A 26301-nucleotide genomic window follows, 5' to 3' on the forward strand; every position below is an offset into this window, starting at 1 on the left:
CCTCCCTCTCTCCCTCAGTACTTAGAGATGGAACCCAGTGCCTCACTCATGCGCTGAGCAAGCCCTCTACTACTAAGCTACATCCCTCCAGCCCCTTTTATTCTTTAATTTTTATTATTGGTATTGGGGATTGAACCTGGGGCCCAGCATATACTAGACAAGTGCTGTACCACTGAGCCAACCCCAAGTCCTATTTCTAAGATCTGTGTCAGAAGAATTGCACATAGTAGTTTTCAATAATTTTTTTTTGTTGTTCTTGATGAGGAAAGATGATTGAGACCCCAGCTTCCCCAGAAGTAGGCAGCTTGATTTTTTTTTTATTACTCATGCTGGGGATCAAGTCCTGGAGCTTCTGCCTGCGAAGCACATGTTCTACAACTGAGCTCATCCTCAACCAAGGGCTTCTTGTTCTTGTCTCTCTCTTGCTAATGTTACTTTTCTTGATGTGTAGGTTCATGGGACTGCCCCAGACATTGCAGGCAAGGACATGGCCAATCCCACAGCCCTGCTGCTCAGTGCCGTGATGATGCTACGCCACATGGGACTTTTTGACCACGCTGCAAGAATTGAGGCTGCGTGTTTTGCTACAATTAAGGATGGAAAGGTATCTGTAATGTGACCTACTTGTGCTAGGTAAAATGCATTTCTTTCATGTGCATTATCTGCATGAAGGGTACACATAATAGCTCTTAGGAGAACCAGAAGATTTGACATTAAACAGGTATTCTAACTGTGGGCTCCCTGAAATGTGCGCACACACGTGCATTTTCTGAGGTGAGGATCTGAACACTTTATCTGAACAGGGTTAAGGAGCATTGATGGACAGTGTGCAATGGAAAGAGCAATGGGAGCCAGCCCAGGTATCCTGTTGTTAACTGTGTGATCTTGGCCAGCTCCTTTTCTTCTTAGCATAATGTTGTCAAAGCTGACCCCATTAATAAGAAACAAGGAAAGAAAGAAAATCTTATAATTTGAGATTACATTTTAGTCAAAATATAAGAAACGCAAGCTTTTGTTGTTGTTGTTGTTTTTAAGTGCTGGGGTTTGAACCCAGAGCCTCTGGCCTCTTGCATGCTGGGTAAATGCTCTACCACTGGACCACATTCTCAACTTGAAGCTTGTTTTTAATAAGCTGACAGTAACTTTAGGGGTGTTGTCTTTTTTCTGAAGCTATATTTGAAGAATTATGTTCTAGAACCCAGCAAAGAAATGCTTAACTTACACAATAGACCTTCTTAATTGTGTAGAATGCAGATGTAAGATAATAAAACATATCAAAATCTGTTTATATTAAAGAGAGTGAGTTGTTAGAAAACAGATTGGTTGTATGAGAGATTTTTCTTGCAAAGAGTGAAATGTCAGAGTTAGTCATTTAAGTATTTCCTTGGTATTTGTTTCTCAGCCTCCAAAAATAGATCAGAGCCTGTCTAAAATTTTTTCAACTTTAAAAATTCCCCAAGGACTTTTCATGAAACCACTTGTTTAGATTTGTTTTCATTTAAATATCCATGATCAAGCACTATTTTTCTTAGGGTCTAATGTAAGAACAAAGGGAAAATTTTGGAAGATTTTCTTGGTTACTCCCTTTGTAGCAGGAGCAGCTCATTTTTTTAGTGTTTTTGTGTATGCTAGCTAGTTGGGTTTTCCCAGGCCTTTCTGGTGGGTGGATGGCATGTGATGGAATGACTTTGAAATGAGGAACTAAGCAAGTTATAGCAGGCAAGTTCCTTGCTCAGTTGGCATCTCACTGAGGGCTTTAAATAAAAATTCTTTGCTTTAGTGTAGTATGTGGAAATGTTTTTACTTTTGCCTTTTTCTTTCCTCAGAGTTTAACTAAAGATTTGGGAGGCAATGCAAAATGCTCAGACTTCACAGAAGAAATCTGTCGCCGGGTAAAAGATTTAAATTAATGCCTCTACAGATGGCACTAGCTGCAGTCACTCCCAAGGGACACCACTGCATAAACCTCTCTCTAGAATACCTGCTATTATATGTGCATTTGGTTTGCTTGTTCCTTGACAGAGTACATTTTAGATCTGACCTTTTCTTAGGAAAGTCTGTGTAAAGGATGCAGGTGTGATGTCCCTAGGCCTGTTTTCGAAGGACTTTTTCCAAGTATTTCTTTTATTTATTAAATGTCTATCTGATAAACCTTTTTTGTAAACTGTACGTGGACTGTATCATTTGCCATTGTTAACCATTTTACACTTCAGTTAAAATAATTTTTCCTCAACTGTAAATATTATGATACAGATTAATAAGAGAAAACATCTAACTTTTTAAACAAAAGTCCTATTTTTTTTGGTATATGAAAATAAACTGGGATATTGGCATAATAGCACAAGATGACATAAAACTAAATGGGCATAAGAGAAACTTCTTGGGAAAGTTCATATCAAAATAGTGAAATGATATATTCCTTGATGGTATGGAAAATAACAGATTTGTCCTTTACATGAATTAATATGAATAAAAATTTCAGATCCAAGAAATATATAATGAGCAATGTAATTTTGTTAATAAGATATATAATATATTGGGTTCAAATCCAAAACTGCATTGTGTATTCAATTATTTTGTTAATCTTAAAATTTAATATTCTTTGCAAGAGCTCTTAGTAAAGCAAAGTAATTCTTTTTCACTGGACACATCATATGTGTCATGAATTGTCACAGCTTATGAGCCCCTGTACTGACACCCTGAGTTCAGGCCAAGGAGCTAACCATTGTGCACACTTACTCTTGCATGTCACTGTCTGGAAACAGACTGCACTCCAACTGGTACTGCCCAGGTGACACTGCTTAGTGGCCTGATCACTTTTTTGGCTGCAGTTAAGGAACTTGGGATGTTGGCTCTTGATTTTGCATTTCAGTGGCTTCCCCTTCGCCTCCCTCTAAGCACCAAATCACTGCCCTCTGCCACAACAGCACCAGTAAAAGATGCCATTGCAGAGACAGGAGCTGACAGCTCGAGCTGATTGACAGAATCATGCCATAATGGGTCCTGGGCTTATCCGCTTATGACCTTCAGGCATCTTCTTTCCCCAGCCCCCTCTCTTCTGCTACAGCATGAATAGTTACCCTTTGGCCCCATACCAAATGCAACTCATGTCCTCCCTTGGCTCTTGTGTAAATTTGCAAACCCGTGGCTTTGCATAATGTACCCAGGTCACAAGGGTATTTCTTAACAACAAATATCCCTGTCTGGGTCAGTTTTTAAGCTTGTAACCAGACTTATAATCTTATGTGTATTTTACTTTGTTTTAAGCTGCCGCTTCCTCTGTTTTATTGGAATGTGCTAATAATCAGTGGCTCTTGGGTTCACGGTAATAAAGAATTCCAAAACCAATTGAGATGTATGCCTTCTCTGCCTGTTTCCTGGTCAGGCGCCTTAGGGCATTTTGGCTCAGCTTGTTGCTAAGAATGGAAGGGGTGGCCTGGTGGCTACAGGCTAACACTAGAATTGGCGGTTCCACTTGACCCTATCCCTGCACCTTTGTTTATTCCAGGGCACTAATGGTGCACTAATGGTCACTCATGCCTGTTGCATATAGTCCTGTGGGTTAAATACTACTCTGTCCAGCCTGCTCAATTGACACCCCCCCCCCCCCCCAAAAACAAAATTCAGGTACTTGTTGACAGTTATGTTAAAAGTTTAATATTCAAATTACACATTAAATACAGCAGCAGTTTTATTAAGCATCAAGTCGGTGTGTGCATGGTAGAGGAGTGCCTGGTAATGGATAATGGCATTGGCAGTGTTCAAGAAGATTCCAGAGTAAGTCAGACCATTAGGTGAACTATGACTTTTTGCTTTCCTTGCAGCCCACACTAGCAGCACAAGCTGTCTTCCCCTCATTCTTCTTCCCCAATAGCCTGTCACTGGTTGACCTATTATGTGAGCTTGTTAAATCTGCCTGGAACTAAGGCCAAAAATTAGCCCTTTAGTTTTGGAAGGAGAACCAATCTCACTAGTCAACTGAACATGAAACAATTACTTAAGCAGGATTTAAACTATCCACACATGAGGCTTCTCAGATTTGTAGATGAAAGTGCCATACCCTGACCTTGAGATAATAGATTTTGACAGTTCCCAGGCCCAGATTGAAGAGAATCTAGAGCTCAGGAGAATGCTGGAAAAGCCTGCCATCTATTCAGTAGAAACCACAGGGATGACTCCTGATTACTTTTTTTGCGCTTGGTAAAAGGAATCGATAATATCTTTGTACTTCTCCAGAACTATGAGCCGTTTTAATTTCATGGTGGGACCTAAAAGAGAAATTGGAAGAAATGCATGAGAGCCAGGCTGTGATAACTGAGGTGTATGTCAAAGATGCAGACTTAGTGAGTCCCCTAACTCAGGAAGCCAGACAGGTATTGAGGACCAGCTGACTATCCCACCTCCAAGACAGTGGGCCCCCCTCTGCATCACACCCCTTGCGGTGTTCCAGGGAACCCAGGTCTGTGTGACCAATGAAAAACAGGAAGTGATGTGATGTCACTTCCAGGAATAGGTTGAAAAGACTACATTTTCCAGTGCCTAATAAAGTGGTGTAAACCACATGCACCTTACCCATTCCAGATCCTCAATTTATTGCAATTGTCTCTTAAATGAATACATGCCTTTGTATCCATGGGGGATTGTTTCCAGGAGTCCCTTTGAATACCTAAGTCTGAAAATGTTTTTAGGTCCTTATATAAAATGATGTACTATTTGCATACAACCTATGCACATCCTATATATTTTAAATCATCTCTAGATTACTTAAAATACCAGATACAGTGTAAATAGTTGTTACACTGTATTGTTTATGGAATAATGACAGGAAAGAAAGCATGTACTGTATATGTTCAGTATAGACATAATTTTTTTTTTCCCGAAATTTTTCATTTGTGGTCTGTTGAGTTCATAGGTTGAGGAACCCATAGACACAGGGCCTATTGGATATTCTACAGATTATAAAACCACAAGTCCGTGCACTGAGCAATCACTGTTCTCCCCAGGAGAGAGATGGTGTCATCCAAAGCCTTGTCTGAGACCCACTGCCCACGGCTACTTCCCAGCACTGCCATAGCCACTGTCTTCCCACACAGCCCCTGGGAAAACGAAAAGAAAAACCTACCCAACTCTCCTCCTGAAATGGAAAAGTCCCTCTCGAGAATGGCCCACTTCTGGATATGGTAGGGCCGGGCTGCTGCATTGGCATTGACCCTCTGGATCCCCTCTTCAATGGCCTGATACACAGCTTCGTCCTTCTTCCCCACGATTTCAGACACGGTGCTGGCTCTGCTGCCCACCCTCTGGCAGAACTCCACAGCTTGTTCAGTCAGATTATCAGTTGGGTCAGAGGTGTCTGGGTCCAGGGTGCACTGAAAAGCCACAGGACAGATGAAGACCAAGCCTTGCTCTATAGGACACAACCCATGGTCTTGGAGGTCTTATTTCTGAAAGCAGAGGTGTGGACCACTGTGAGCTATTTCAGAGATATGGGTCTATAATGAGCTGAATGTCACCAGGTTGGGCTCTGTGGTGTGGTGGAAGGGACAGTGATCTGAGAGAGACCTCAATGAAGTCATCTGTGAAACAGGGCTATCCTCCTGCCTGTCTGCAGCCTTGGGAGCCCAGGAATGCAGGAATGCAGGGAATTCCTTGCTGCAAGGAATGCAGGTAGGCAGCAAGCAGCACTTTGCACAATGAAATGCACTGGTAACAAGGAAAGGATCTCTCAGTGGCTTGTTGGGGACAGAGGAATTTACCTGTGTATAACTGCTTCCGGAGTGCCAGTGGCACTGACTGCAGTGATTCCAGAACAAAGCCTTGAGATCCAGATGTCTCCTGGACTGAATGCAGATTCTGCTAGGCCCAACCCTCAGAGCACCTACCGGCTGCTCCTCCAGAGCAGTGTCCACCCCACACATACCTTCAAGGTGAGCAGCATGGACAGGAACTTCCTCTGGTCCCCAATCAGCATGGCATTGCTGATGATGGGCAGCTCCATTTTCACAGCCTCCTCAATAGGCACAGGGGGTACATTCTCCCCTCCGGCAGTGATGATCAATTCTGGGGAAGCAAGACCAGGCTGCAGCCTAGCCTATAGTCCAGGTGCCCTGGCTAAATGTGACCTGACCTGAGTCACAGCCTGGGAGGCTGGAGAGCAGGAAGCACTGCTGGGGATGCCTCTGGAGGAAGAGGCAGGCCAGGCTCTCCAAAGCACCTTGTGCCTGCTGGGGGATGGCAGCAGTTTCCCAGAGGACAACTGCCCACCCAGTATTCCCACTCTTCAGCTCATCTTTCAAGACTTTGCCTGCTCAGACAGTGTAGCCCCAGGCCCCTTCTGTTCTTAAACAGGCCTCCCACCCCATTCTCTGAATAGCTGGTGTTGTTCCCCTCCTTCCTTGTGCTTTACCACCTCTCCATCACTCATATGGCACTCACCACGCACCAGTCACCGTGCTAGGTGCTTCAACAGTCATTCACTCAATCCTCGCAATAAGACTAAGAGGGAGGCTGTCTTATCATTTTGCAGATGAGGAAACTAAGGTACAGAGAGGTTCAGTAACTTTTCTAAGATCATATACCAGTAAGTGGTAGAGCTAAGATTTAAATCCAGTCCAGTTCCAAAAGTCCAAACCCACCCTGCTATGGTGCTTCTTGCTGTCCTTGTGTCTCTCACGGTATGTCCTCCTCCCTTCCCATCTGTCCAGCTCCGTTGCCTCCATCAAGAAGCCTTCTCCAACTCTCCCAGCCACACTGACCTCACCCTTCTCAGAGCTCTTCTAGCATCCTTTTGCCCAACCATTAGTGATAAAAACCTTTAGCAGATGAAATATGGAAAGAAACTTTTTAAATCTGATAAAGAATACCTATAAAAAATCCACAGCAAACATACTTAATGTTGAGAAGTTTCCCTCTGAGATCAGGACTAAAACAAATAACCACCATCACTTTTTTTTTCTCCCTCAGTGCTAGGAATCAAACCCAGTGCCTTATGCATGTGAGCATGCACTCACCACTGAGCTACACCCCCAACTTGACTGTTGCCAATTCTGTTCAACATTCCTCTGGAGAGAGGTGCTAACCTGTGCAATAAGGCAAGAAAAATTCACAAGGGATGAAAGGAAGAAATAAAACTGTTATTATATACAGATGATATAATTGTGTCCATAGAAAATTTAAAGTAAGACACACAGTACTGAACTACTATGTGAATTCATCAAAGTCATTTGATATGAGGCCAACATACCAAAAAAAATTGCATTTCTATTACCTGCAACAATTTCCCCTGTGAAATGGGGCTATGGGATTCCCCTGTCGGTGCTAGGGGAATGACACCCAGTTGGGCAACAGGATGGAAACACCTTTCCGTGGAGGGATCTCCAATTTCCTTTCTCCACAGGATAATTCTTTGAAGTCTAATGTTTCACTTTAAATTTAATATTTGATTTATGTGTTATTCTCTATCACATCCATGTTTGCATATAAAACTATATAAGATTAATGCCTTGAATGTTCTGAAGGTCTTGCCTTTTTGCTCTCTCTCTTTTGGGGGAGGGTATAGGAGATTAAATCCAGAGGCACTGAGCTCCATCCCCAGCCCATTTTCATTTTTTAAAAAAATCTTAAAAAAAATTTTTTTTAAAGTCTCACTAAATTGCTAGGCTGGTCTCAAACTTGCTATCCTCCTGACTCAGCCTCCAGAGTTGCTGGAATTACAGGTGTGCACCACTGCACCTGCCCTTGCCTTGTTTCTCTCAGAAATGTAAATCCACCTCTACCATTTACCAGCTAGGTGACCTTGGGTAAGTTACTTAACCTCTCTGGATGTCCTCATTAAGGCAGGGTAGTAATAGTCCCTGCCCTAGGGGAGAGTAAATAGACTAAAATTATGTCAGGAAATGTGTGGCATGTAATAAGGGTAGGTAGCAGGTAGCAGGTATGAATAATGGTGGAAGCAGAATTTCTCTTATGCCTCACTGCGGCCTCCAGTGCCCAGCTGCAGCTGCCATGGGGGCTTACCTTTGAGGCGCCCAGTGATGTAGAGGAAGCCATCGGTGTCCAGGCGGCCAGTGTCACCTGTGTGCAGCCAGCCTTCAGAGTCTATGGCCTCACACGTCTTGTCCTCCATGTTCAGGTAGCCCATGAAGATGGTGCGGCCCCACAGGCAGATCTCTCCAATGCCCTCAGTGTCCTCATTCACCAGCTTCACCCTGCAGCCTGGCACCACCTTACCTGAGCTGAGATGGAGAGGTGGGCAGGAGGGGTCAGAGGATCCCATTAGGGAGCCTCAAGTCCCCAACCTCTCAAACTTCACTGATGACCAGGTATCCCCTGCCAGGGTTTTGGGGTTTTAAAGGGGGACTTAGAGCCTATAGGACCAGCTAAAGGTTTTTCAGTGAATAAATGAATGAAATGCTAATGTTAGAATTTGGAGCGCTGTGATAGGCCGGCCAGGGAGGGAGGAATCGGAGCACAGCAGACGAGCCTTCACACCACTCCCCAGCCCTGACTGCCTTCCTTGCCTACTGGAAGGCTGGCCCTGACCCCTGGCTCCCACCTCAACTGGAGCCTGGCCATCAGCTCTCCTGGGACCCCCTCCAATACACCCCATTCTACTGGAGGCAATGGGGGAAGGACATTCCTTCATCAAGAGAAGCCTGTTCAGGGGGTACTTGAGCTGTTAAGGCTATTTTCAGCCATAAATCCACATGTCATGGTGGAAAAGACCCCACTGCACCAAGGAGGACAAGCAAAGGGCCTGGCCCAAGATGATGATGTTGGCTCTTGGAGGCTCCCAGCCCAGGGGCCAGATGTCCAGTGTGGAAAGAAGAGCCAGCTCTTGGGGCACTCAATAGGTAGGCACAGGGACATGCGGGCATGCGTACATGTTGCAGCTTGGGACCTCACCTATATAGCCGGTAGGTGTAGGGGCTGGACATGAAGTGGGGGCCTGTGGTCTCACTGAGGCCATAACCTGCATATAAGCGGATGTTGAGGCCCAGGAAGAAGCGCTGTGTCTCTGCAGTCATGGGGGCAGCCCCGTAGAAGTTCTTCTGACACTTGGCAAAGCCCAGTGTCTGACGGACCTTGGCTAGCACCAGGTAATCTGCCAGTCTGGTTGTGAAGGGCTTCAGGTCACTGGTGGGAGAGGAAGAATGGTCCATGGAAAAAAGGGAACACACAGACATGTGAAAGGGTGTGTATTCCATGTGTATATACTGGCACAGCCATTCTGGTTGTCTAATTGTTGATGTCAATGCTGAACCTGTTGTTAAATAATTTGAATATTGGCCCTGCCATATCCATGTATGCGAATGAAGATGCAAATGCATACAGTTTTGGGCAAATATGCCTTGAGCCAGGAAATCAGATAAGCAGGTTCAGCTGTATACAGATGCACAGGCAACAATCAGATACATGCAAATTTGCAACCCTATAACACACACACGCATAGATTTTAAGTCTATATTCACAGACACACAGGTATAATTATACACACAAGTATGATCCTATTTGAGATCCACAGATATTTGCACGCATATTCACTTCATGTGTATAAATGAAGCTGTAGGTGCATAGATGTGTCCACAGTTCTCATGAAATATGACTGTTTCATAAACATACTGGTAACAGAAACTATTGCTATTTGAAATTGAAACCTCACTAGATTTATATGGTTACCCATGTAACAGTACTTTGTGAGAATTTAAAAAGCAATCAGAAAGGGTGGGAATGCCAGACACGATGGTGTACGCCTACAATTCCAGAGACTTGGGAGTCAGGATTGCAAGTTTGAACCCAGCCTGGGAAACTTAGCAAGACCCTGTCTCAAAATAAAAAAATTAAAAGAGCCAGATACTGTAATCCCAGAGGCTTGGGAGGCTGACAGAAGGATTGCGAGTTTAAAACCAGCCTCAGCAACCTAGTGAGGCCTTGAGCAACTTAGCGAGATCCCATCTCAAAACAAAAAAAAAAAAAGAAAGGGCTGAGGATGTGACTCAGTGGTAGAGCGTTCAAGCCATAGTCTCAGTCTCTCTCTCTCTCTCTCTCTCTCTCTCTCACACACACACACACACACACACACACTCACACCACATGGGTTGGGGGTTAAGGAGAGGTCTGAGTGGCCGTGTGGGATGCCTGAGAAGGCTGGAAAGGATGAACCTTCATAACAGTGGGCTCTTCTATCCCCACCTATCGAGGTCAAGGGACCTCAGGAGACTGGTAGGGCTGCTGCCAGGAAGGTGGACTTCTCTTTAGAGGGAGACAGTCTTCCCATCCAGAACCCAAGATGCCAACTGTCCCCATAAGGGCTGCAATGAGTAAATGAGTGCAAGTCTCACTTGTTGATGTGGCCTCTGCGCAGGGGTCCTCAGAACTTTCAGGCCCCTGGGGCTGGGACGAGCCTATTGGATCTTTGGTGTATATAGATAGTGAGCCAGCCCTGCTGGCTGCTATTCCCTGGCCCTCTGTACCTGGTAGGGCAGGTGAGGTTCTGCTCTAAGGTCACCGACATGGCCCACAGCAGCATCTTACGACGGATGAAGCCGGACTGAGCCGCCACCTCTTGGATCTTTTCCATGATCTTCTCCCACACGCGCGGCACACCCATGTGGGAGGTGGGCTCCACTTCCCGCAGTGTGTTCACCAGACTCCCCTGTTCACCAATTGGGAGAGTCAGGCCTCTTGTTCAGGGCCAGCCGGGTCCTGCATCTGATCAGGTGTGCACACACCACACAGCGCAGCTGCTGCACACAGATGTGTGCACACACTCACACCCGGCCTGCAGCACAGGCTATTGGCTGTGGCTCAACAGTTGTCCCCTCACACTCCATTAATAGAAACTTGGTGTCATTTGGGTACCAGATGGCCAGGTGCTTCAGAAGTACCTTGGTCTCTTTCTGCCCCCGAGGTTGGTGACTCTTTGTTTGTCTAACTTAAATCTAATAACCTCATTCCTCCGAGTAGCTAATGCTTTAGGATTGAACATGGTCCTAAGGACATGTGGCATTGTGTGGGCCAATGATGCTGGGTCAGGAAAGCCTGCTGAAGGGTTTCTGGGAAACTTTTCTCATGGTTAAAATAAGGATCCAAAGAATAGGTGTAGTTTATGCAGTGGGAATACAGGGAGGGGCTGTGGCCACCTGTGATCATCTCATGATCCTCCTCTGAGGAGGTCTCCTTGATGGTGCTATAGACCCAGCAAACCATTATGACTCAACTTACTGTAAAGCCATCAGTTTCCCTATTTGTTTGGTCATTTGAGTCAGGCTATGCAATGTGCAGCTGGGAGAATTCTGCCAGATAAATGCACAAGGAACTAGCAGACCCACAGATGTACACGTAAGGTCCCAGATTAGAGTATGGATCAGGCATGCTCTTGCTCATACACTGGACACCCACATGGCAGAGAGGCAGACTGACCTTCAGGGCATCGGGCTCAGCAAAGCAGACCTGCGCTCCCCACTGGATGCCCGTCCACAAGTCATAGATCTGGGCAGCAATGTGGCTGAGGGGCAGGTAGCTGACCACCACCTCTTGCTGGACTTCCGCTGGCTGGATGTCACCAGCCTGGCTGCCAAATCGTGCTGTCCACGTGATCTGGAGGGCAGGCAGATGGGCCCCAGCAGTGTTCACAGCCAGCTCTGGCAATGCTCACAACTGTGGCCATGCTGGGGACTTGGAGCTACTTCTTTGGGGACCCACTGAGTGGATACCCTCCCAGGTCATTCTGCAGTTCCTGGAAACAAACCTCCAGGGATAGGCCTCCCCTCACTCTTTCCCCTCCCAATTTCTGTGTTCAGTCTGGGCCATAGACCTGTGGGCTCTTACTTATCCCAGCTCCCTGAGCTGAGGACCTCCCCAGAAGTTATTGGGACAGAGCCACCCAAGCCACCCATCTTGCCATCTGTCCTACATTGTCCTGACTCAGCATCACGCCCTTGGGGTTCCCAGTGGTGCCCGACGTGTACACTAGTACGCAGCACTGGTTGGGCTGCTGAGCATCGATGATGGTGTCCAGGGTCTCTTCGGATATCTCACGCCCCAGCTCCATGAATTCTTCCATCTGTGGCCAGGTGGGGAAGAGCAACCAGTCCAGATCATCTGGGTGGGCCCAGACAGCCCCACCTGTCACCCAGGGGTATACACACTACCCTACCGTATACACATTGGTTATCTTCTTTGAAGGAGATTCTCCGTATATCACTACTGCCTTCAGATGTGGCAAATTTTTCCAGATCTGTATTGACAGGGGAAGCAAACCAGGTTTCAGCAAGAAAAATGTTACTTTCTGAAAAGAAATCCCATCCTCCCACCAGCAACAGTCTGTTTGGCAGGCACTGTGTGACAAAAGTCTCTGGGTTCCCTATCTCTGATCTTTGACCCCAGCAGAACAATTGCCACCCTTTGTCCATAGATTTACATCATGGGAACTTGGAAGCAGTGTCAGTGGGGACAGGCGGGGGCAGGGGAAACCACCAAATGATATAGGACCTGGGTGAATACAATGATCCAGCTGCACAATGGAGCACTAGGTAACCACAGGTTAGAGAGGGACAGTGCTAAACACTGGTATAGAGTGGGTTTTTTAAAAATATTACTGACAAAGAGAATGTGTACAATAAGCATGCAGCATGCTACCTTTGTATAAGAAAGGAATACAACGCGAACATACATGAATATATGTGTGCGTATATATATATATATATATATATANAATTCTTCAAGCTTCCATCAACCAGTCATGGGGGACCTCCTGGGGCATTAAGCAGAGACCCAGAAGGGTCATGTCTACTATGTGAGGCTAAATTAGCCTTGGTAGAGGCTATCTACACCAGTACTATAGTGCCTCAAAATGAAGTTTAGAAAAGAGAAAAATTATTTGTAGGACAATATCAAGACATCTAACATCCATGTAACTGGAGTCTCTCCCAAATTTTTTTTCAAAAAAATTTTTTAGTTGTAGATGGGCACAATACCTTTATTTTGTTTATTTATTTTTTTTATGCAGTGCTGAGGATCGAACCCAGTGCCTCACACATGCTAGGCGAGCACTCTACCACTGAGCCACAACCGCACCCTCCAAAATATATTTTATTATTTTTTTTCCCTTTATTTATACTTTTTTTAAAAAATTTTTTATTTATTTTATTCATTTTAGTTGTTGATGGACCTTTATTTTTTATTTATATGTGGTGCTGAGAATCGAACTCAGTGCCTCACACATTTGAGGCAAGTGCTCTACCACTGAGCCACAACCCCAGCCCAAAAAATATATTTTAAAATAAAAGAAGTCTGAGAAATTTCTAAGTTGGATTAAAACAATAAATCTACCAATTCTAGAATCCCAAGCAAAATAAACATCAAGAAAACCTACTCCAAGACACAACACAACCAAATTGCTGAAAACTAGTGATTTTAAAAGAAACAGGCACATTCTGTGGAGAGGAACAAAGATAGGAACTCACAGACTTCATACCAAAAACCAAGAAAATGGGACTGAGATCTTTAAAATGCTGAAAGAAAAGAGGAAATCTTGTCAACCCAGAATTCTATACCAGATGAAATTATTTTTTTCTTAAATGAAGGAAAAAATAAACACTTTTCAGACAAAGAGACGCTGAGGATATCTGTTGACATCCAGCCTGGAATGTCAGCAAGGGATGTTGAAGGTGGTTCTTCAGTCAGGAGGAAGACAATATCCAATGAAAACTTGGATCTGCACAAGGAAGGCAGGGTCAGGAATGGCAAAAATGTGGGTGAACGTAAAAGACCCTCTTCTTTTAAAATTTCTTCACAAGATATTCAACTGTTTAAAGCAAGAATAGTACCAATGTATTGGGGTTTACAAGCTATATGGAAGTACTGTGGATGATGATAAATACGGGGGAGTGGAAGTGCTATGGTCTTCTGCATCAGAAGGGGATTTTGCCCAGGACTCCCTGGTATTGGAGGATACCAAAACCCAAGGATACACAAGTCCCTTACATAAAATGGCATGCTATTGTGTGTAACTTTTGCACATCCTCTCACAGATTTTAAATAATCTCTATATGATTTATAATGCCCAATACAATGTAAATGCTATGTAAATAGTTATTATTATTATTATTATTATTGTATTGTTTAGGGAATAATGACAAGGGAAAAAGTTTGTTCATGTTCAGTACAGATGCATTTCCTCTCCAATTTTTCCATATGAGGATGGTTGAACCGCAGATATAGAGGAACAACAGTATGTTTTGTGAGTTCCACATTACATGTGAAGTGATATGATATTTAATGGTAGTAGCTGGATGCAGTGGCACACTCCTATAATCCCAGTGGCTCGGAGGGTGGAGGCAGGAGGATCATGAGTTCTAAGCCAACCTCAACAGTGCTGGGGTGCTAAGCAACCCTAAACAAAATACAAAATAGGGTTGGGGATGTGGCTCAGTGGTTGAGTGCCTCTGAGTTCAATCTCTGGTACATGCCCCCCCCCCAAAAAAAAAAAAAAGATTATACCATAATGGGGGTTAGGGATGTAGCCTAGTGGTTGAGTGTGTGATTAACATGTGTGAGATCCAGGGTTCAATCTCTGGTAAACCTCCCTATCCTAAAAAGAAAACAAGAAAAGAAAGGAAAAAGAAAAGAAAAGCATAATGTGATAAATTAAAGATGTATATTTTCTCAGGAGATTGAGACAGGAGGATCACAAGTTCAAGGCCAGGCTAAGCAACTTAGTGAGACCATCTCTCAAAATAAAAAATAAAAAGGGTTAGGGATGTAGCTCAGTAATAGAGCACCCTGGGTTCAATCCCCAGGACTGAAAAAAAAAAAAAAAGCAGCAAGCATATTGTAAAGTCTACAGCAAACAATGATATAGAGGATAGCTAATAAGCCAATGGAGATAAAATGGAATACTAAAACAAAACGAAAACTCAATACAGAACAGGAAAAGGGAGAAAATGAAAAAAGAACAGGGCTGGGATATTGTAGCTCAGCTGTAGAGCATTTACTTAGCATGTGCGAGATGCTGGGTTTGAGCCCCAGGACCTCAAAAGAAAAGATGGAAGGAAAGAAGAGCAAATGGGAAACAGAGGAAATAACCTAGTTATATGCTGCCTACAAGACATAGCTAGGTTAAAAATAAAAGAAATCTAAAAATGTATCCATGCAGGGCTGGGGTTGTGGCTCAGCGGTAGAGCACTTGCCTTGCACTTGTGAGGTACTGGGTTTGATCCTTAGCACGGGCATAAAAATAAAGACATTGTGTCCATCTACAACTAAAAAATATTTTAAAAATGTATCCATGCAAACATTAATCATAAGAAATCTGGAATGTCCACATCACTTGAGGCAAAGTAGTTTTAAAACCAGAATTATTACAATGGAGAGGGAAGGGTTAATTCATCAAGGACATAACAATCTAAATATGTGCATGTCTAATAGCAGAGCTCCAAAATCTGTGAGGTGAAAACTGGTATAACTGAATGACAAAAATACATAAATCCAAAATAACAACAGAAGATTTCAACACTCCCTTTCTCAGGATTTGTTCTTGTGTGTGTTTGTGCTGGATATGGAACGCTGCACCTCACATATGCTGAGCAGTCTCTCCACCACTGAGTTACACCTCCAGCCCCTTTCTCAGTGTTTGATGGAACAAGCAGGTGAAAAATCCATAGGTATACAGAAGACTTGAATAACATTATAAACCACAGACCAGATCAACATAATTAATATTTATAGAATACGAAATAACATATTCTTTCTAATCCTCATGGAACAATTGCCAAGATGGACCATTATTTCTTCTACCACACCTGCTCTGTGCAAACAGTATTTCAGGTACCAAAGAGCCTCAGGAGACAGCAAGTTCTTCTTTTGGAGAATAATTCTGGCTGATGCATTAGCAAATCAAATCACCAGCAAATCAACATTTTCCACCTCTCATGAAATAATTAGTTCAGCCAAAGCAAACCAATGGATGCTAAAAGCATCAGGGGAAGGTTGCTGGGGAATGTCGCAATGAAAGAGAAGGTGATCACCACTTGGGTCCAGATGTTGCTCAGCATCACTGAAAATGCTAGCACCTGACATCTGAGTCGCTTGAGGCCCAGCATTATGAAGTACACAGCGCCACCTAGCGGGTGTCCTTGCCAGAAAAATTCTCATCTGAAACATTTTCCCTTAGGAAATATAGAGGTTACAGGAACAAGTTAAAGGACAGCAAGAGAAGACACATCCAGACCGTGAAGCCTTCTGCAAGATGGCTGACCTGGCTTCAGCAGCACCTCTACAGCAGAGGTTCTCACCTCCAGTATGCTTCAGAACCCCAAAAGGGCTGGCTAAACACAGTAGTCCTAGAATATATTTAATAGGGCAACAGGGGTGAAAAAGAATTTGCTTGACCCTGTCTCATAAAGGAATAATGGGTGAACTATTACTAAGGCTGTAATAATGAATGGTAAAATGAAGTTGAATATGAAGAATTGTGTTCTGGTTGCTTTATCTACAAAAAATCTACCTCAGATTCATTCTAAACTAGTTCTATTGTAAGCAATAGCTGAGAGATTAGTAATTATGGTTCCCCTCTGAAGGATACTTGTCCTTACAGTAGTATGTAGCCTACAAATTCTGTTGCTGTTTACTGTGAATAAAGAACAATTCTGATATGTCATGTTGTTGATTTTCTTTTTTTCTTTTTGGTTTTGGGGGTTGAAAGACTTTTTTTTTTTTTTTTTTTTGAGACAGTGTCTACACTAAGTTGCTGAGACTGGCCTCAAACTTGCAATCCTCCAGCCTCAGCCTCCCAGGTCACTGGGATTACAGGTGTGTGTGTCACTGCACCCAGATGACATTTAATGTTTTAAAATAGGTATAAAAGCCGTAGTAAAAGTCTAAGCCTACATGTAAGAATAAACAGATAAACAATATGGAGGCTCTATTTGCATGTAGATATCAAACAAGTCAGTCATACATTATATCTCAGAAAATGTGGGTGGTAGAAGAAAATGGAGTTATTGCACTGGACTTATAACTATGGCTATAAAAAATGCCATGAGAATTTGAATGATGAGGCATACTCCTAGGAAGGAGCCACAACTTCATCATACCCAGATTTTACATGGGACTGGTAAGTCAGTGAATGAGTGGTTGATAGTTTTGATTAGGGGGTAGGTTTTTTGAATGTTAGTTATTAAAGTTTCTATAGTTGAATAACAATGATGATTTTCATGTCATTAGTCATGGTTGGATTTCATGGAAAATAATGACACATACTGTATTTTTATTAAGTATACTTTAAATTTTTTTTTGTAGTTGTAGATGGACAGCATGCCTTTATTTTATTTATTTATTTTTACATGGTGCTGAGGATCAAACCCAGTGCCTCACACGTGCTACCTATGGGGTGTCCTGCCACTGAGCTACAGCCCCAGCCCTTAAGTATACTTCCCCCCCCCAACAAGATCTTCTTCAAAACCTCACCAATTCATGGTAGGTTGAGTTTAATTATTAGTGCAGGGAGGATTGGTTGTGGGATTGTGTATATTTTGGTGGGTCGTTTATAGGATTAATAGTCTCTTAAATTTATTTAAGGGGAATGTAATATTTGGGTATAGTACAGCTATAGCTATGGAAGAGTACCCTGAAACTAGAGGGTCTGATATGATAATTTGAGGTGCTTTGTTGTTGGGATTTTTTTTCAAAGTTTTCACTTAGCGTATATTTAAAAAATATTTTTTTATTATAGATGGACACAATACCTTTATTTTTATGTGGTGCTGAGGATCGAATCCAGTGTCTCACATGTGCCAGGCAAGTGCTCTACAATTGAGACATAACCTCAGTCCCTGTGGTTGGGATTTTTAATGGAATTAATAATTGTAATTTGTCAAGAAATGGAAATTGTTATTTAATTTAAAAAGTTATAGCTCAGTTGGTAAGTGCTTTTCTAGCATGCACAAGGCCCTGGGTTCAATCCCCAGCACCACAAAAACAAACAAACAAACAAATAAATAAAAATTAAAAAAAAGAATTTAGGGGCTGGGATTGTGGCTCAGTGGCAGAGCACTCATCTAACATGTGTGAGGCCCTGGGTTCAATCCTCAGCACCACATAAAAATAAATAAATAAAATAAAGATATTGTGTCCAACTACAGCTAAAAAATAAATATATATAAAAAAAGAATTTAGAGGATTGGGTTATGTTTGAGGGTGAAGAACTTGGTTTCACTCATGAAGATTCTATGGGTGTGGCTGCACTGTATAGTTATGGAAGTTGGGTAATAGTTGTAACTGGTTGATCTTTGTTATATTTTCATTGTGATTAAAATTACTCATGGAAAAGTGTTGAGACTAAGTTATAGAGAGTATAAATGATAAGAAGTAAAATTTAATTAGTCCCTTTTGATTACAGGTGAAGGTGGAAGCTATAATTTGAATGTGGGAGATAGATTTGGGGGTTGTTTTTTCTAGTCAATTAATTAAGTCCAGTATCTAGGAGTGGTGGTAGGTGGTGGATAATTGTTGGAAAGAATCCTAGAAGATTTGAAAATTTAGAGACATTAGAGTAGGGTTTGATTTTAAGATTAAAAGTCAGCAGGTGGAGATTTATGGCAATGGTAAAATCTAAAGTATTAACTACTAGAACTGTCTATGGTAAGTAGGGTGATATAGGTATAAATGGGACGGTTATGGGGGTGATGTTACTGAAGATGCAGATGCCAGCAAAAATGATGCCAATTGTGAGGTGCTTAACTGAGTTAATTAATAAAAAGCTATTTTCATTAATACAAACTAATGTTAAAAATGGTGTCCTAGTAGAGGGCAGGAAATGATGCGTGTCCTCTGAACAGCTGTGAGGGAAGCAGCAGTGAGCATGACTGGTAGTGGTCAAGGTTGGTATAGGTGTGTTGGCTGTTGGCGGACTCGGTGATGAAGTCTTTGGAGTAGAAGATGCTAAGAAATTATGTTCCTGTGAGTGGCCAGCCCCACACGAGACCTGGGTGGGGCCTGAAAACTTGTTTTTCTGGAAAGTTCCCATGCAATGCTAATTTGGGGACAACACTATTCCATGGGAAATAAAAGGCAATGCTTTGCTCTTAATTAATAGCCACCTAAGAGACACCCCGTACATGCAATGTGTGGGCCTGCTTTAGAGCCTGATTCAAATAAATCAACTCTAAAATGATAATCAGTGGGGAGACAGAAAGCAGAACAGTGGTTGCCAGGGGATGGGAGCAGGTGTAATGGGGAGTTTTTGTTTTTGGGGGTTATTTTTTTAATTAAAATTTTAAAACTGACACATGATAATTATACCATGTGCTTTTTGGATACATGTAATCATCGTGTAAGGATCACATCAGGGTACTTCGCATAATAATCACCTCAAACATTTATCATTTCCTGTGGTGAGAACATTTCAAAATCCTCTTTTTTAACTATTTTGAAAGGGAGCTGTTTAATGGGTACAGAGTTTATTTTGCAAGATGGAAAGACTCTTGGAGATGGACAGTGCCTTCTAAGAAATATTGCCCCGAAGATCTGGATCATAGCCTGAGCCTGTCCTGGGAAGGAATTCTGCTGCCATCTATATAGGAGTGACTGGCTCCAGACTGTGTTTTTGTTTTTGTTTTTCTTTCGGATTTGAGGAGACTTCCCACTAAGGATGAGGGAAAGCACCCACCCTGGCCTCTCTGGAAATCCTGTGGTCCTGGAAGGTTGGAGACCACTAGACCTTCAGGTACAGATGGGGAGACTGAGACCCAGGTGACATCTTCAAAATCAGAGCCAAGCCAATAAATCCATCTGAACTCTCCTCTGGAATGCAGGGAGACCTGGCGGACCTCACAGGCTTCTGGGTGCAGTTGGGGCACATAGGCGTCACCAGGCCACTGCAGCCCAGAATGGAGCATGTGGGATGGAACCGGTCACTGGCCGGCTTTAAATGAATTAGGGAGAATTGACAATGCTCCAGAAAAGATCCAGCTGGCTCAAGAGGTACTTCGAGCTCCTGCCATTGCCCATCATTGGAAGGCACTGGGGTGCTTGCTCTGACTTGGGGTCACCCCCACCCTGAGGCAGCCCTCATCCCCATTCCCATTTAGACAGGATTGCTCAAGCTGTTAGAGCCCAGAGCGGCCCTCATACACACATCCTTTCCACCAGCAGAGGGCCCCACTGCCCACCACTCTTGTTCCCCTTCTGGGGAGACCCTGTCCTGAGAAGGGAAGCTATGGGAGGCAGTGGGCTGCCAGGAGTCCTAGTCTAAGACCTGACCACTCATTTCCTGAGTGACCTAGTCCCTTTAGCTTTGTGGACCTCAATTTCCTGACCTATCAAATGGGTAGGTAACTATCGCTTGCTCCATGCACGGGTGTAGGTCGTGGGAGATCGGAGTTGCTATTGAGGATCAGGGGAGACTCTGGATGGGAGCGGGGAGCATCCTTGGTAGGCTAGAGTAGAGGTCCATGAGAACAGCCAGCCTCTGACCCCATGCCCACTTCCCCGTTCCCCCAAACCTTCAGGATCTTCTCCAGCTGCTTCTGTGTGTCGACCACAATGATGTTGGCGCGGCAGTCACGGGCGATATATTGGCAGGCCTCAGGAGAGCTGGTCGTGTAGATGCCGGTGACAATGCCACTGAAGGAGATCCGGGAGGATTCATATCTGGGCAGGTGCCAAGGGGGCATCCCCTGGCCTTCACTCCCCCATAACTGTAGCCCCGGGCCCTAAAGAGCTCCCATGGCCAGAGCAGCCAGGGTTCCCTTGTCATCTCAGCACAGCTGCCTCTGGCAGAGAGGGGACAAGAGGAAGGTCCCAGGGAGAGAAGGGATGTTGGGAGTGGGGGACCGCTACAAAGAGAAAGTGATCTTTTTTCTACTTTCTGCCTACCACCAACCCACTGCAGACACCACCCACCCCTACCCAGCCACTTACCCTGCAAATACTGTGCCCACTGCAGAGAAGAACCACTCTGGGGAGTTGAAGCCGAGAATGGCCACGCTGTGGGCTCGCTCCAAGCCAAGCTCCAGGTCAAAGGCAGACAGTATAGGTCAGCCAGACAGTGAAGGGGGCCTCACCCCACCTCCCCTGTGCCCTGGGACTCTGCAGGTTTATCTTAGTCAGAGATCCCCCTGGGGGATCACGCAACAACCCTTGTGGCCCCCTCCCAGGGCTTTCCTAGGGAATCCAGCCCAGCACACGAGGCTTCCCAGGCCTCCTTGAATGTGATATCAAATGTAAAGCTTTATGGAGTTCCTGGTACATGAGGAAGGCTCAATAGATATGAAATCCTCAGTAGAGGTCCCAGCACAATGTATTCGTTCAATGAATGGGGATGTTTTTTAAGATTATGACTTCTAAGGGCCTCCTTTGGCAGGGAGTCAGGGAGGAGGCCTTTGAGGGCCCAAGCTGGAAGGCAGGTCTGGGGAGAGGAAAGGACATGCTCTGAGGGGCTCCTCACCTTCAGGAAGCCCTTGGCGACTTTGCGGGCAATCAGGTAGTACTGAGAGTAGGAGACGTGCTCCCACTTGCCCTGGCGCTTGAAACCCAGAGCATTGAGGTCCCCATATTTGTCCAGGGCCTCATAGAACATCCGGTGCACGGTGTAGGGAAGCTGTGGGCAGCAGGGGTCCAAGCGCAAGCGGACTCGCCCATCAGCCCTAGTCGTCCATAGTGCTTCTTCTGCAGGGAAGAGACCACAGCTTGGTCAGGCCCTTTTGGGGTTGTTTCCAGGGGAACTGCTCCTGTCCTGGGAAGAACTTCCCTGCCCTACTGGTGCTAGAGGAGGAGGTGAGACTCAGCCCTCAAGGATGAGCAGAGTCTAGGGATGCAGCAAGGAAGAGGAGAGGGAATGGCTACAGGAGAGCTGGGGGCCCTAGGGACGCTGAACTTCCAGACCTCGTTCACCCCAGCTGGGGTTTGCCTCCCAAGTTTGGGTGGCTGGCAGCGGAGCTTGCACTGTCTGGGAAGAGTAGGACTGTCAGAGCTCCAGGGTTTTCTTGCTTTCTGGGAATGGGTGGGGACAGGTTCAGTTGGACAGAAGGTCAGAGCATCAAGGAGAGAGAGCATCCCAAGGACCTTGGGGGTGGTGGGCTGGAGACCAGCAGGTCCTGGTTCCTAACATGTAAAGTCTTCAGTGCTGGAAAGTAAGAGCAGCAGACTGCTCATTCCGCCTCTCTTGAACCCTCTCACCCAGGCTTCATAGGATGGGCTTGGAGAGGCCCCATTCACAGATGAGCGGCTGCAGCTCAGACAGGCCAGGCACTTGCCCAAGGTCACACACCAAGGAGTGGCAGAGTCAGGACTCCAACACAGGTGTGCCTGATGCTTCAGCCCATACTTGAGACACTTATTGAGGCACCACCCAGCCTTTGTGGCTTTCTTACTCTGTATGGCAGATGGGGACACAGACTGGCAGTTTAGTATGTGAGATTTCAGGCCAGCATCTCACCCCTGAGTCTGTTTCCTCAGGGGAAAGGTGAAGATCCCATTCTCAGGGTCAATTTGATGGTTGAAACAAATGGTGTACATCAAAGAGTCCTGGTATATAGTTGGTGCTCAGTAAATGCACTTTCCTTCTTCCTCCTTTTCCAAGTTCTTCAAATTGTTTAAAAAGGAAGGTTGGGGCTAGGGTTATGGCTCAGTGGTAGAGTGCTCGACTCGCAAGTGCAAGGCTCTGGGTTTGATTCTTAGCACCACATCAAAATAAATAAAAAAAAGTTAAAAAAAAAAAAAGGAAGGTTGGATGAGTGATCTGGAGCCTTTGGGTCTCCTTTCCTGGGGCAAAGATGGTCATCCTAGAAGATGACCACAGAGAAAGGAAGGGGCAAGGTTGGCCAGGACAAATGGGGTTGCACTGCTTTCTGCTGGCCAGACCCCCACCAGTTATCCATTTTGGAGGTGGCACTGAAGCCAGAATTAGACAGGCAGTCAATATAGATAGGTAAATAGAGTCAGGTCAGATCTAGTTAGGCCAATTTTGAGTGAGTCCTGGGAAGTTGGAGACTGTCCCCTGAGGGAGTGAAATATTCCTTCCTTCAGAGCCCTTCCTCCACCCTTATCAAGAATCTCCCCCTGCTCCAACCTGTTGCTAAGGTAACCTGTCCCAGGGATTGCCCCTCCTACAGGGAGCTATAAAGTTGTTAATTAATGTGTCCTGGGCTGCTCCATTCTGCCCTTCCTCCTTCAGCCCACCTGTTTCCTACCTTTTGGCCAGCCCACCCGAGCATTCCTGGGCCAAGTCAAATGCCTAGTCGGTATGCAGGAAGGAGAAAGATAAGGGGAAGAGGCAGGAGAACAAAGGAAAACTAGGTGTATAAAAAGGCAAAGCACTCTCGCTTCTTGGGATACCAGGATACCAGCTATGGCCTCCTTCTCCCTCCCAGAAGAAGTCTATGTTATCCCTTTTTAAATAAACTCTGCTTTATATGCTGGCGTGCTTCTCTAATGTTCAAACTTCAACATGTGAGGAAGCAGAACTCCACAGATAACCGAGGGTATCAGCACAACAGGATGCCCTGTCATTGGTCCTTATCCAAGTTAGAGGGCTGGATGCCCTCATCCCTTCTCTTTGATACTCACAGGTTGCATGCAGACTCTGAGGTTGGCAGAAAGAGGTAATATCTGGGGTCAGAGTTAGGACAAACCATTTCTCTTCTTCTGGAGGGCCAAGTGTTGGGGACAAGGGGACATATCCAGACCCAAATAAGAGAAGAGAATATGCCTGTGGCTACAATTCCAGATACTCAGGAGGCTAACGCAGGAGGATCACAAGTTCAAGGCAAGTCTCAGCAACTTATCAAGGCCCTAAGCAAATTATTGAGGCCCTATCTCAATAAAAAGTAAAAAGTGGGCTGGGATTGTGACTCAGCGGTAGAGCGCTCGCCTAGCACGGGCGGGACACAGGTTTGATTCTCAGCACCACATAAAAATAAAGGCATTGTGTTGTGTCCATCTACACCTAAAAAATAAGATAAAATAAAAAAGTAAAAAGTGCTGAGATGTAGCTCAGTGATAGAGCATCTCTGGGTTCAACAATCTCCAGTTCCAGAGGCGGGGGTGGGGGCAGCGTGCCTCTGTATATATGAGGCAGGAAGGTGACAGTCTGTGGGAAATGCAGATTGGGCCAGGGGAGGGCAAAAGAGAGGTCACTCATCAACAGCCTTGTATTGGTAGAAGACATCCTCCACCCCCTACCTGTTTGGGACTGAGTTCCCTGGGCTGGCCACTGCTGGAATCCAGTGCATTTGGGCTGCTGACCCTCCTCCAATCCCTTCTCACACTTCCCCAAATTCTTTTTCTACATCCTGCAACCTCAACCTGGGCAGACTCCATGATCAGCTTCAGAGACTCCAACTTCTACTTTTTGCTAAAGTCCACGAGAAAGCACAAAGATGGAAGCAGGAAGGACCATGGAGCCAGGGAAATTTGGGTTCCAAACCCTGATTCTGTCACTCCCTGCCATGACGTGACAAGCCATTCTCCTCTTGGCAGCCCTGTAAGCAGGTAGAATGATCTGAGAATGGGAAGGGGTTGGCAGGGAGAAGCTGGAGCTGAGACTTGCCTTGAAGCTGGAGCCCTTGTGCCAGTGAAGATGTAAGATGTACAGCCGTGTTGGCAAACAGTTTAGCAGTTTCTCAATGCATTATAGACTTATCACACTCCAGCAGTTCCATTCCTGGTATTTACCCAAGAGAAACAAAAACACACATCCCTGCAAAGACTTATATACATATATTCATAGCAGCATTGTTTATAATATAAACATTATATTGTTTATGTAAACATTGTTTATATATAGTCAAAAAATGTTAACCACCCAATGTCCACAGACTGGTGAATGGAGAACAAAATGTGCTTTATCTCTATAGTGGGATATGATTACTCGCTAAAAAGGAACAAAGCTATACTGGCTGCAACATGAATGCAACTCAAAACATGTCCAGTGAAAGAAGCCAGATGCAAAAAACGATGGGTCATATGATTACATTTGAATGAAGTACCCATAAAAGACAGAAGCATATTAGTGGTTGCTTGGGGCTGGGGGTGAGAGTGAGGAGTGACCTCAACACAAGTGCAAGAGACCTTTTGGGGAGAAACATTCTAGAGTTGGATTTTGGTGATGATTGTGCAAGTCTATAAATTTGCTAAAAATCTTTGAATTGCACATTAAAATATATAAATTTGATGGCATATAAATTACACTTAAATAAAGCTGCTTAAAAAAAAAAAAGGGAAGAAGAATGTTTACCTCTCAAACAGTGCAAGGACCCTAGGGAGATGGCCCAGGTAGTGTGCATGGAACCTGTATCCTGTCTTTGCCCCTCTGCCAATTCTTCCTTCCCCAGCACTAAGTCTTCCCGCTGCCCAGCCTAGAAAAGGTAATTTCCTTCTGAGGCACTTCTAGAAACTCATGCACCACTGCACTCACCTGTTCCCCAAGGTTGCCAAGACAAGCAGAGGTAAGTTCAAGCCTTGTGATCTGGTCCTAAATCCTCCCTCAAGCCAAAATTCTTAACTTGAACATTCATCATCTTTTTTTAATATTTATTTTTTAGTTATAGTTGGACACAATATCTTTATTTTATTCATTTATTCTTATGTGGTGCTGAGAATAGAACCCAGGGCCTCATATGTGCTAAGCGAGTGCTCTACCACTGAGCCACAACCCCAGCCCCTCATCATCTTTTTTAAAAAAATTTTTTAATAAAAATATGATACTTGTTCTAAGAAACATAAAACAATTCAGTAGTCTATGATATAAAAAGTGATAGGTTCGGGGCTAGGATTGTGGCTCAGCGTAGAGCGCTCGCCTAGCGCGGGCAGGATCCGGGTTCGATCCTCAGCACCACATAAAAATAAAGGCATTGTGTTGTGTCTATCTACACCTAAAAAATAAATTAATATTAAATAAATAAATAAAAAGTTATAGGTTTGTCTTATACAAATATAAAGCTAGGTTTTATTTTGTTGTTGCTGCAGTTATTATTTTTTAGTTATTTTATAAGTGAAATAAATATATTTTACAATATATTTATTTAACTTATATACATATTTTACATATTATATATATATATTTACAATATATTATTTTTACTTATAAAATAATTTACTTATAAAACTTACAGGGGGTTGTGCTTGGGGCCTTGGGGCCTCATGCAATTGAGCCACACCCCCAGCTCTGCTCTGTGTGTGTGTGTGTGTGTGTGTGTATGTGTTTGTGTGTTTTAGTTAAAAAGGGGGGAGTCTTACTATTAACATATTAATCAAGGGCAGAAAACTTCAAAATGCCCATGAGACGTTTTGGTGGCTACT

The 26301-nt window shown here is 44.2% G+C and overlaps 2 protein-coding genes across 3 annotated transcripts in view; one reads left to right on the forward strand and one right to left on the reverse strand.

Annotated features, from left to right (window-relative positions):
• Idh3a (isocitrate dehydrogenase (NAD(+)) 3 catalytic subunit alpha) overlaps positions 1–3348 on the forward strand; it is a 19585-nt gene extending 16237 nt beyond the window's left edge. The window contains exons 10-11 of the mRNA XM_015480355.2: positions 452–604; positions 1827–3348. Of these exons, the coding sequence (XP_015335841.1) occupies positions 452–604; positions 1827–1910 (237 nt within the window). The 3' untranslated portion in view covers positions 1911–3348. The remainder of the gene's footprint in view (positions 1–451; positions 605–1826) is intronic.
• Positions 3349–3634: 286 nt separating this feature from the next.
• The window catches only part of Acsbg1 (acyl-CoA synthetase bubblegum family member 1), a 53079-nt gene continuing 30412 nt past the window's right edge, over positions 3635–26301 (reverse strand). For both annotated transcript variants that reach the window (XM_015480044.2, XM_048793494.1), the window contains 12 exons: positions 21449–21669; positions 20923–21011; positions 20505–20625; positions 12158–12238; positions 11915–12064; positions 11422–11598; positions 10473–10654; positions 8905–9135; positions 8017–8234; positions 5921–6060; positions 5123–5369; positions 3635–4268 (listed from right to left, as the gene is read on the reverse strand). In XM_015480044.2, the coding sequence (XP_015335530.1) occupies positions 4183–4268; positions 5123–5369; positions 5921–6060; positions 8017–8234; positions 8905–9135; positions 10473–10654; positions 11422–11598; positions 11915–12064; positions 12158–12238; positions 20505–20625; positions 20923–21011; positions 21449–21669 (1943 nt within the window). In that variant the 3' untranslated portion in view covers positions 3635–4182. The remainder of the gene's footprint in view (positions 4269–5122; positions 5370–5920; positions 6061–8016; positions 8235–8904; positions 9136–10472; positions 10655–11421; positions 11599–11914; positions 12065–12157; positions 12239–20504; positions 20626–20922; positions 21012–21448; positions 21670–26301) is intronic.

The sequence above is a fragment of the Marmota marmota genome, unplaced genomic scaffold, assembly GCF_001458135.2.
Source record: "Marmota marmota marmota unplaced genomic scaffold, marMar, whole genome shotgun sequence".
Lineage (NCBI taxonomy): Eukaryota > Metazoa > Chordata > Mammalia > Rodentia > Sciuridae > Marmota > Marmota marmota.